The sequence below is a fragment of the Entelurus aequoreus genome, linkage group LG25 (assembly GCF_033978785.1).
Source record: "Entelurus aequoreus isolate RoL-2023_Sb linkage group LG25, RoL_Eaeq_v1.1, whole genome shotgun sequence".
In the NCBI taxonomy this organism is placed as follows: domain Eukaryota; kingdom Metazoa; phylum Chordata; class Actinopteri; order Syngnathiformes; family Syngnathidae; genus Entelurus; species Entelurus aequoreus.
Window position 1 is genome coordinate 6,872,285 of NC_084755.1, and position 12,377 is coordinate 6,884,661.

Consider the following 12,377-nt stretch of genomic DNA (forward strand, 5'->3'; position numbering starts at 1 on the left):
CAATACTATATACACACACCTTCAATACTATATACACACACCTTCAATACTATATACACACACCTTCAATACTATATACACACACCTTCAATACTATATACACACACCTTCAATACTATATACACACACCTTCAATACTATATACACACACCTTCAATACTATATTTAATACTACCTTTAAATCAACAAGCTGCATTCCAATAAAGTAACATCATGACGTACGTGTGTTTGGCCTTGGCACTGCAGTACTTGAGGGTTTTGTCTGGCAGGATCATGTTGCCTCCTCGCCAGCACTGAGCACAGGCAAAGTTCATCTTCATGTTTACATGGCTGCCTCTCGCTCTCCTCTCACCCTCAGTCGCAGCAGGACACTATCACACATGTGGGGACAAAGAGTCACACTTTAAATACACTATCACACATGTGGGGACAAAGAGTCACACTTTAAATACACTATCACACATGTGGGGACAAAGAGTCACACTTTAAATACACTATCACACATGTGGGGACAAAGAGTCACACTTTAAATACACTATCACACATATGGGGACAAAGAGTCACACTTTAAATACACTATCACACATGTGGGGACAAAGAGTCACACTTTAAATACACTATCACACATGTGGGGACAAAGAGTCACACTTTAAATACACTATCACACATGTGGGGACAAAGAGTCACACTTTAAATACACTATCACACACGTGGGGACAAAGAGTCACACTTTAAATACACTATCACACAAGTGGGGACAAAGAGTCACACTTTAAATACACTATCACACATGTGGGGACAAAGAGTCACACTTTAAATACACTATCACACACGTGGGGACAAAGAGTCACACTTTAAATACACTATCACACATGTGGGGACAAAGAGTCACACTTTAAATACACTATCACACACGTGGGGACAAAGACTCACACTTTAAATACACTATCACACATGTGGGGACAAAGAGTAACACTTTAAATACACTATCACACATGTGGGGACAAAGAGCAGGACACATGTGGACACAAAGAGCAGGACACATGTGGACACAAAGAGCAGGACACATGTGGACACAAAGAGCAGGACACATGTGGACACAAAGAGCAGGACACATGTGGACACAAAGAGCAGGACACATGTGGACACAAAGAGCAGGACACATGTGGACACAAAGAGCAGGACACATGTGGACACAAAGAGCAGGACACGTGGACACAAAGAGCAGGACACATGTGGACACAAAGAGCAGGACACATGTGGACACAAAGAGCAGGACACGTGGACACAAAGAGCAGGACACATGTGGACACAAAGAGCAGGACACATGTGGACACAAAGAGCAGGACACATGTGGACACAAAGAGCAGGACACATGTGGACACAAAGAGCAGGACACATGTGGACACAAAGAGCAGGACACATGTGGACACAAAGAGCAGGACACATGTGGACACAAAGAGCAGGACACATGTGGACACAAAGAGCAGGACACATGTGGACACAAAGAGCAGGACACATGTGGACACAAAGAGCAGGACACATGTGGACACAAAGAGCAGGACACATGTGGACACAAAGAGCAGGACACATGTGGACACAAAGAGCAGGACACATGTGGACACAAAGAGCAGGACACATGTGGACACAAAGAGCAGGACACATGTGGACACAAAGAGCAGGACACATGTGGACACAAAGAGCAGGACACGTGGACACAAAGAGCAGGACACATGTGGACACAAAGAGCAGGACACATGTGGACACAAAGAGCAGGACACATGTGGACACAAAGAGCAGGACACATGTGGACACAAAGAGCAGGACACATGTGGACACAAAGAGCAGGACACATGTGGACACAAAGAGCAGGACACGTGGACACAAAGAGCAGGACACATGTGGACACAAAGAGCAGGACACATGTGGACACAAAGAGCAGGACACATGTGGACACAAAGAGCAGGACACATGTGGACACAAAGAGCAGGACACATGTGGACACAAAGAGCAGGACACATGTGGACACAAAGAGCAGGACACATGTGGACACAAAGAGCAGGACACATGTGGACACAAAGAGCAGGACACATGTGGACACAAAGAGCAGGACACATGTGGACACAAAGAGCAGGACACATGTGGACACAAAGAGCAGGACACGTGGACACAAAGAGCAGGACACATGTGGACACAAAGAGCAGGACACATGTGGACACAAAGAGCAGGACACATGTGGACACAAAGAGCAGGACACATGTGGACACAAAGAGCAGGACACATGTGGACACAAAGAGCAGGACACATGTGGACACAAAGAGCAGGACACATGTGGACACATGTGAGCATGCAGTCACACTTCACAGTAACTCAGAATACTTGCTATTTCTTTGTCTAACGTGTAATTATTTACAGGAGCCACAGACAAGTTGTTGAACACTTTCTTCTCAACTTCTCATTGTCCATTCCTTGTAAACATAAATAGGGATGTGACCAGATGAAAATCTCATGCTCAGATATGGTCACAGTATTAAAGCCAAGGTAGGATATTATTGTAGTACTGTAAGAAATATGGTCACAGTATTAAAGCCAAGGTAGGATATTATTGTAGTACTGTAAGAAATATGGTCACAGTATTAAAGCCAAGGTAGGATATTATTGTAGTACTGTAAGAAATATGGTCACAGTATTAAAGCCAAGGTAGGATATTATTGTAGTACTGTAAGAAATATGGTCACAGTATTAAAGCCAAGGTAGGATATTATTGTAGTACTGTAAGAAATATGGTCTCAGTATTAAAGCCAAGGTATGATATTATTGTAGTACTGTAAGAAATATGGTCACAGTATTAAAGCCAAGGTAGGATATTATTGTAGTACTGTAAGAAATATGGTCACAGTATTAAAGCCAAGGTAGGATATTATTGTAGTACTGTAAGAAATATGGTCACAGTATTAAAGCCAAGGTAGGATATTATTGTAGTACTGTAAGAAATATGGTCACAGTATTAAAGCCAAGGTAGGATATTATTGTAGTACTGTAAGAAATATGGTCACAGTATTAAAGCCAAGGTAGGATATTATTGTAGTACTGTAAGAAATATGGTCACAGTATTAAAGCCAAGGTAGGATATTATTGTAGTACTGTAAGAAATATGGTCACAGTATTAAAGCCAAGGTAGGATATTATTGTAGTACTGTAAGAAATATGGTCACAGTATTAAAGCCAAGGTAGGATATTATTGTAGTACTGTAAGAAATATGGTCACAGTATTAAAGCCAAGGTAGGATATTATTGTAGTACCGGTACTGTAATAAAATAAAGGCTTGCTTCAAAAGCCACACTGTGTCAAATGAAGTGGCAGGAATGTGATCCATTATGGATTTATGCCAAAGGAAAAATAACTGCTTGTCTGCTCAAAAAGTCAAAAATATGAGATATTCATAATTATGAAATGAAAAGTCCTAATTATGAGATATAAAGTCATAATTATGAGATTAAATAGTCATAATTATGAAATAAAAAGTCATAATTAGATAAAGTCAAAATTATAGGATAAAAAGTCAAGTATGAAATCAAGTCGAAGTTATGAGATTAAATAGTCAGAATTATAAGATTACCGGTAGTCATAATTATGACATAAAAAGTAAAATATGAGATAAAAATTCAATAATAAGATAGTCAAAAGTATGAGAGAAATCATAAATATGAGCTAAAAAGTCAGTTATGTGAGAAAAAGTCAATTATGTGTTACAAAGTCATAATTATGAGATAAAGTCAAAATTATGGGATAAGAAAGTCATAATTATGAGATAAGTCATAATTATGACGTAAATCATAATTATGAGATTAAATAGTCATAATTATGAGGAAAAAAGTTATAATTATGAGATAAAAAGTCATAACTATGAGATCAAAAGTCAATTATGAGATAAAGTTGAAATTATGAGATCAATCATAATTATGAGATAAAAAGTCAATGATGAGATACAAAGTCAATGATGAGATAAGTCATAATTATGTGATAAAAAGTCTATGAGATAGTTGAAATGATGAGATGAGTCATAATTATGAGATAAAAAGTCAATGATGAGATACAAAGTCAATGATGAGATAAGTCATAATTATGTGATAAAAAGTCTATGAGATAGTTGAAATGATGAGATGAGTCATAATTATGTGATAAAAAAGTCAATTATGGGATACAAAGTCATAATTATGAGATACAAAGTCAATTATGAGACAACAAGTCTTCATTATGAAATAAAAAGTCCTAATTTTGAGATAAAAAGTTAAAATGTTCCCAGCTCTGCTCGCTCTGGGTTTACTTCTCAGACCAGTCTACTTTGTAGCGCCAGAAATAAAACTACAAAGAAGTTGTGGTCTGATATTGTCACATTCCACAGTATTATTGAGAGCATTTTCTAACTAAAATACTGCAATATTTACAATAGCATTGTGTCCCTATTGATACGTCTTCTAACAACATGTTACTTCTCAATCACCCTCAATTCCTGACAAAACTACAGTATGTGACAAATAAACTATCATAAATAAAACTACAGTATGTGACAAATAAACTAACATGACAAATACAACTACAGTATATGACAAATAAACTAACATGACAAATACAACTACAGTATATGACAAATAAACTATCATAAATAAAACTACAGTATGTGACAAATAAACTAACATGACAAATACAACTACAGTATATGACAAATAAACTATCATAAATAAAACTACAGTATATGACAAATAAACTATCATAAATAAAACTACAGTATGTGACAAATAAACTATCATAAATAAAACTACAGTATGTGACAAATAAACTATCATAAATAAAACTACAGTATATGACAATCTATCATAAATAAAACTACAGTAAATGACAAACTATCATAAATTAAACTACAGCATGTGGTAATTGACAGGTGTGTTTAAGAGTTATATAAAGTAACTTGAAATGATTGCCATCCAAAGTCAAATCTTACTCTACTAAATGTCTTCTCTTCTTGCTGCTGCTGCTGGTAGTTACTTGATACTTTCACCATCTCATCAGGGCTCATACCTGCAAACAAGCACAAGGACAGCAATCAACTTCCTGTGAGGACTGGAACACACCTGTACACACCTGTCTGCCTCTCTAGCATCCACAACACTATGAACTTCCTGTGAGGACTGGAACACACCTGTGCACACCTGTCTGCCTCTCTAGCATCCACAACACTATCAACTTCCTGTGAGGACTGGAACACACCTGTGCACACCTGTCTGCCTCTCTAGCATCCACAACACTATCAACTTTCTGTGAGGACTGGAACACACCTGTCTGCCTCTCTAGCATCCACAACACTATCAACTTCCTGTGAGGACTGGAACACACCTGTCTGCCTCTCTAGCATCCACAACACTATCAACTTCCTGTGAGGACTGGAACACACCTGTACACACCTGTCTGCCTCTCTAGCATCCACAACACTATCAACTTCCTGTGAGGACTGGAACACACCTGTCTGCCTCTCTAGCATCCACAACACTATCAACTTCCTGTGAGGACTGGAACTCACCTTGGACAATCAAACTACCATCCACACACTCCACTCACCATGGACATTGAAAGATGTCACTTCCACTCACACGTACAGGTATGGGCAGCTTGCACACATACAGTAAGGCATTCCCACTACACAAATGGTAGTTTGCTCTAAGTGAAGAGCTGGGTCAGCCAACAAAATGAAGGGGTAAGTGTGTGTGTGTGCACCTGTGTCCTGTTGCACCCTCCAGGTAAGTGTGTTTGTGCACCTGTGTCCTGTTGCACCCTCCAGGTAAGTGTGTGTGTGCACCTGTGTCCTGTTGCACCCTCCAGGTAAGTGTGTGTGTGTGCACCTGTGTCCTGTTGCACCCTCCAGGTAAGTGTGTGTGTGTGCACCTGTGTCCTGTTGCACCCTCCAGGTAAGTGTGTGTGCACCTGTGTCCTGTTGCACCCTCCAGGTAAGTGTGTGTGTGCACCTGTGTCCTGTTGCACCCTCCAGGTAAGTGTGTGTGTGCACCTGTGTCCTGTTGCACCCTCCAGGTAAGTGTGTGTGTGCGCACCTGTGTCCTGTTGCACCCTCCAGGTAAGTGTGTGTGTGCACCTGTGTCCTGTTGCACCCTCCAGGTAAGTGTGTGTGTGCACCTGTGTCCTGTTGCACCCTCCAGGTAAGTGTGTGTGTGCACCTGTGTCCTGTTGCACCCTCCAGGTAAGTGTGTGTGTGTGCACCTGTGTCCTGTTGCACCCTCCAGGTAAGTGTGTGTGTGCACCTGTGTCCTGTTGCACCCTCCAGGTAAGTGTGTGTGTGTGCACCTGTGTCCTGTTGCACCCTCCAGGTAAGTGTGTGTGTGTGCACCTGTGTCCTGTTGCACCCTCCAGGTAAGTGTGTGTGTGTGCACCTGTGTCCTGTTGCACCCTCCAGGTCTGGAGCTCTATGAGGGAGTGAGCGTACTGGCAGCTGTCCTCCCTCCGGCAGCCGTAATGGAAGACTTGGGGACACAATGCAAAGTGGGCCAACACGCCCAGGGGACGTATTTTTCTGTAGTTGACGTTGGTGGTCCTTACCACAAAAGCTAAACACCTGACATGGGGACAAACACACAGAAGATAATACAAATAAAAAGAGAAGAAATGAACACATTACTTTGACAAAACCAGACTTTGAATGTCAGTAAAAGTCAAATAATGCTATTTGGTAAGAGTAGAAGAGAAAGTCCAACACAAATACAAATAGAAGGAGTAGACATTGAAAGGGTCAAAGAAACCACATTTTTAGTGTAATAATATATGATCAAATGAGCTGGAAACCTCATATAAAAATATCCAACATAAAGTAGCAAGAAACACGTCAATAATGAATAAAACAAAACATGTTCTAGACCAAAAATGACTTCATATTGTTTACTGCTCACTAGTGTTAATATCTGACTTATCAATATAAATATGGGAAATAACTACAAAAGTACACTTCATTCACTAACTGTGTAACAAAAAAGATGAGTTATAATAATACATCATGTTGGATATAGACAACATATAAACACTTTATTTATTAAATCACAATGATTGAAATTCAATGACTTGGTGCATTTGCAAACATGTAACATGATGCAAACTACAAGAATGTACAACAATTCTTCTCAACTAAAGAGGAGAAATATAATCTTAGAGGAAAATGTCATTTAAAACATTTGTACGCACGTACAACACTTAAGACTTTTAGTATATCAGTATGTGGAAGGAAATGCTGGAATGGATGAAGTAAAGAAATGAAAGAAAGCACTAATATGACTGTTCAAACTACAAGTACACACAACAACAATTGTAAACAACATCTTCAACCTTCTTCTTTGAGAGAGAGATTATTTATGTATTTAATATTTGTTTACTTACTATAGTATATTATCTATTTGTTCACTGTTGTGTTACAGAGGACAAGGAAATGGGATAAAACTGCTATGGTATGAAAAGGGGTAGGATTAAATAAGCTCTGCTTCTTCCTACTCCTTTTCTGACGTGCTGTAATGAAAGAAGTGGAACTGTGTATGGTATGCATGCTCCACTGAAACTGAACTGTGTATGGTATGCATGCTCCACTGAAACTGAACTGTGTATGGTATGCATGCTCCACTGAAACTGAACTGTGTATGGTATGCATGCTCCACTGAAACTGAACTGTGTATGGTATGCATGCTCCACTGAACTGAACTGTGTATGGTATGCATGCTCCACTGAAACTGAACTGTGTATGGTATGCATGCTCCACTGAAACTGAACTGTGTATGGTATGCATGCTCCACTGAAACTGAACTGTGTATGGTATGCATGCTCCACTGAACTGAACTGTGTATGGTATGCATGCTCCACTGAACTGAACTGTGTATGGTATGCATGCTCCACTGAAACTGAACTGTGTATGGTATGCATGCTCCACTGAAACTGAACTGTGTATGGTATGCATGCTCCACTGAAACTGAACTGTGTATGGTATGCATGCTCCACTGAAACTGAACTGTGTATGGTATGCATGCTCCACTGAAACTGAACTGTGTATGGTATGCATGCTCCACTGAAACTGAACTGTGTATGGTATGCATGCTCCACTGAAACTGAACTGTGTATGGTATGCATGCTCCACTGAACTGAACTGTGTATGGTATGCATGCTCCACTGAACTGAACTGTGTATGGTATGCATGCTCCACTGAAACTGAACTGTGTATGGTATGCATGCTCCACTGAAACTGAACTGTGTATGGTATGCATGCTCCACTGAAACTGAACTGTGTATGGTATGCATGCTCCACTGAAACTGAACTGTGTATGGTATGCATGCTCCACTGAAACTGAACTGTGTATGGTATGCATGCTCCACTGAAACTGAACTGTGTATGGTATGCATGCTCCACTGAAACTGAACTGTGTATGGTATGCATGCTCCACTGAACTGAACTGTGTATGGTATGCATGCTCCACTGAAACTGAACTGTGTATGGTATGCATGCTCCACTGAACTGAACTGTGTATGGTATGCATGCTCCACTGAACTGAACTGTGTATGGTATGCATGCTCCACTGAACTGAACTGTGTATGGTATGCATGCTCCACTGAACTGAACTGTGTATGGTATGCATGCTCCACTGAACTGAACTGTGTATGGTATGCATGCTCCACTGAACTGAACTGTGTATGGTATGCATGCTCCACTGAACTGAACTGTGTATGGTATGCATGCTCCACTGAACTGAACTGTGTATGGTATGCATGCTCCACTGAAACTGAACTGTGTATGGTATGCATGCTCCACTGAAACTGAACTGTGTATGGTATGCATGCTCCACTGAACTGAACTGTGTATGGTATGCATGCTCCACTGAAACTGAACTGTGTATGGTATGCATGCTCCACTGAAACTGAACTGTGTATGGTATGCATGCTCCACTGAAACTGAACTGTGTATGGTATGCATGCTCCACTGAACTGAACTGTGTATGGTATGCATGCTCCACTGAAACTGAATGAGGTGCACAATGACAGGTGTGTGGCTCGCTCACTTGTTGGCATCAAAAGAGTGGTGGGCTTCCATGTGGGAGCACAGGGTGGGCTTTTCTCTGCAGCGTGTACTGATGATCCGAGGTTTACTGTCATAACATTCCTGAAGACACACACAAGAAAAGCATCCAATTAAAGGAAGTCATCCCGATGATCACATACACTATATTGCCAAAAGTATGGTGTCCACCCATCCAAATGATGAGAATCACTAATCACAGGTGTATCCAATCAAGCACTTAGGCATGGAGACTGTTTCTACAAACATGTGTGAAAGAATGGGCCGCTCTCAGTGATTTCCAGCATGGAACTGTCATAGGATGCCACCTGTGCAACAAATCCAGTCCTGAAATGTCCTCGCTCCTAAATATTCCAAAGTCAACTGTCGGCTTTATTGTAAGAAAAGTGAAGAGTTTGGGAACAACAGCAAGTCAGCCACCAAGTGGTAGGCCAGGTAAACTGACAGAGAGGTCAGCATAGTGTAAAGACTTTCTGCACAGTCACTTGCTACAGAGCTCCTAACTTCATGTCACCTTCCAATTAGCCCACGTGCAGTACGCAGAGAGCTTCATGGAATGAACAGCAGCATCTAAGCCATACATCAGCAAGTCCAATGCAAAGCATGGGATGCAGTGGTGTAAAGGACATCACCACTGGACTCTAGAGCAGTGGAGACACCTTCTCTGGACTGATGAATCACACTTTTCCATCTGGCAATCTGATGGACCCGTCTGGGTTTGGAGGTTGCCAGGAGAATGCTACATTTCGGACTGCATTGTGCCGAGTGTGAAATTTGGTGGTGGAGGAATTATGGTGTGGGGTTGTTTTTCAGGAGTTGGGCTTGGCCCCTTAGTTCCAGAGAAAGGAATTTTGAATGCTCCAGGATACCAAAACATTTTGGACAATTCCATGAATGACAGAGTCTGGTGTGGATGAACTTGACTGGCCTGCACAGAGTCCTGACCTGAACCCGATAGAACACCTTTGGGATGAATTAGAAGGGAGACTGAGAGCCAGGCCTTCTCCACCAACATCAGTGTGTGACCTCACCAATGCGCTTTTGGAAGAATGGTGGAAAATTGCTGTGAACACACTCGGCAACCTTGTGGACAGCCTTCCCAGAAGAGTTGAAGCTGTAATAGCTGCAAAAGGTCATATTGAACCCTATGGGTTAGGAATGGGATGGCACTTCTAGTTCATATGTGAGTCAAGGCAGGTGTCCAAATACTTTTGTCAATATAGTGTACTTCCTATGGATGCATCTCCTTGACAAAAGTGTCCTCCTAGTGACCTGGCAGAGGAACAGGAACATGCCCTTGTGCTCCTGCATGAGGTGAAGGATGCTGCTGGCAGGGTCCATCCTGAGGGTCTGGGATGGTCCAAAGAGCAGGTTTCTATCCAGCGTGCCCTTCCTCTCCTCTGTCCACACCTCAATTTCCAGTTGGTTGAAGGCGAAGGTGCACTTTTCACCAAACTTGCACAGGCCTATGTCGCCGGACTTCAGCAGCTCTACAAATGAAATGTGACAAAAACACAAAAAAGTGAAGGCCGATTTGAATTGATCAGAGTCATTTTGTAAAAAGACAAGGAAAGAGGACGAAGTGGCCTAAATGTTGAAATGCAGTCCAGTGAAACCTCCATATACAAATCTCTTTGCAAACTTTTCAATTTACGAACTATTAGACCACGCCAAATATGCCTCCATGTAGGAATGTTTCTTTCACTCTTTGTGTCCCGCTGGCAGCCATTTTGTGCTTGCTCGCATTGAAGAGACTGACAAAGCAACTTTTTCATGGTGATGAGAAGGGACTTTTCTGGACTCATATCACAGCGGAGGAAAAGACACTACCTCTCGTTCAGCGGCGTCTCTTCCAAGAGCGCACACACACCCATTTCCCCTGTTGTCTGCTCTTTTGGGGATGTTTATTCACATAAATGTTACAAATAAAGTAAGTAATACAAATTAAAAATTCAATAAATATAATAATAACAACAACATAATAATACAATTAAATAAATAATACAATTGTAAAAAAATATATATAATAAAATAAAATAAAGAGAAATAAAATAAATATTTTAGCAATTTGGTGGTCAAATTTAAGGATGTCTGTGGTTTCTGATCGTTTGTGAGGGCACCAAAGGGATCTCTGTGTGTGTGTGCCCAGGGGTTGTCCTGATACCAAAATATATTTCAATACTTTTTAAATCAAGGGGACCACAATAAATTGTCATTATTGTCTTTGTTTTAACAGCAAATCCTAAGATACAAGAAACATGTTTCCACTCGTCAGCTGGGGGGCCCCATACTGTGGTCCCTTCCAAGGTTTCACATTGTTCCCATTGGGCTGAGTTCTTGGGATCAGATCAAAGGATGTCGTTGTGGTTTGTGCAGCCCTTTGAGACATTTGTGATTTAAGGGCAAAACTGTATAAATAATCTTTGATTGCTTGGTTGATTATTGCAATAAAAGAACAGTAAATAAGATAGTAAACAATGTTTTGTTTAGTAGTAAGTAAGCAAACGGGTTACAAAGGCTCCTAGTTTGTCCGCCAACATATGCAGTAAGTAAGATTCCCATTCTTTTATTTTGTAAACATTTTGAGGGACAAGCAGTAGAAAATGGATTGATCTGATTACTTTCTGTTTTAACATGTTCTATCTACACTTCTGTTCAAATGTAATACTCACTTATTCTTCTTATACTTTACATTAGTTTTGGATCATTTAGGCATGGATGTGATACCAAGTAGTTACAGGATCATACATTGGTCATATTCAAAGTCCTCATGTGTCCAGGGACATATTTACTGACTTTATAAAAAATATCGATGTAATCATAGTAGTATCAACTAGATACGCTACTGTACTTGGTATCATTACAGTGGATGTCAGGTGTAGATCCACCCACGGCATTTGTTTACATTTTGATGCCGGTGAGCTATTGTATCCTCCTACGGTGTGTAGTGAAGCACGTTTAGCTATTCCTTGTCCTCCAGTGATAATGGTACTTGTAAGAAACGTACTTTATTTGTCGCCACGGAGACGAGGATTAGTGATTTAGAAGTAGCTAAAACGCTGTGGATGGATGTTAGCTTAAAGTGTGTTAAAGCAGCTCTTCCTGAGGGTGTTTCAGTGTTAGAACTTCACCTTTATCTTTACTTTTTACACCAAAATGCGTCCATTCTCCCTTTTCTGTCTACACACTGTGTCTGCTTGTAAGTACTCTGTGTGTGTGCGCTGCCCAACATGCTCCTCTGCTCGTAAAACCAGCAAAGTAACG

At 40.8% G+C, this 12,377-nt stretch overlaps 1 protein-coding gene across 4 annotated transcripts in view; it reads right to left on the reverse strand.

Annotated features, from left to right (window-relative positions):
* Positions 1–12,377, reverse strand: part of LOC133642837 (zinc finger CCCH domain-containing protein 7B-like) — a 50,355-nt gene that overhangs the window by 17,807 nt on the left and 20,171 nt on the right. For all 4 annotated transcript variants that reach the window (XM_062037247.1, XM_062037246.1, XM_062037245.1 and 1 more), the window contains 5 exons: positions 10,386–10,603; positions 9,097–9,197; positions 6,442–6,623; positions 5,004–5,080; positions 223–371 (listed from right to left, as the gene is read on the reverse strand). In XM_062037247.1, coding sequence (XP_061893231.1) covers positions 223–371; positions 5,004–5,080; positions 6,442–6,623; positions 9,097–9,197; positions 10,386–10,603 — 727 coding nt within the window. The remainder of the gene's footprint in view (positions 1–222; positions 372–5,003; positions 5,081–6,441; positions 6,624–9,096; positions 9,198–10,385; positions 10,604–12,377) is intronic.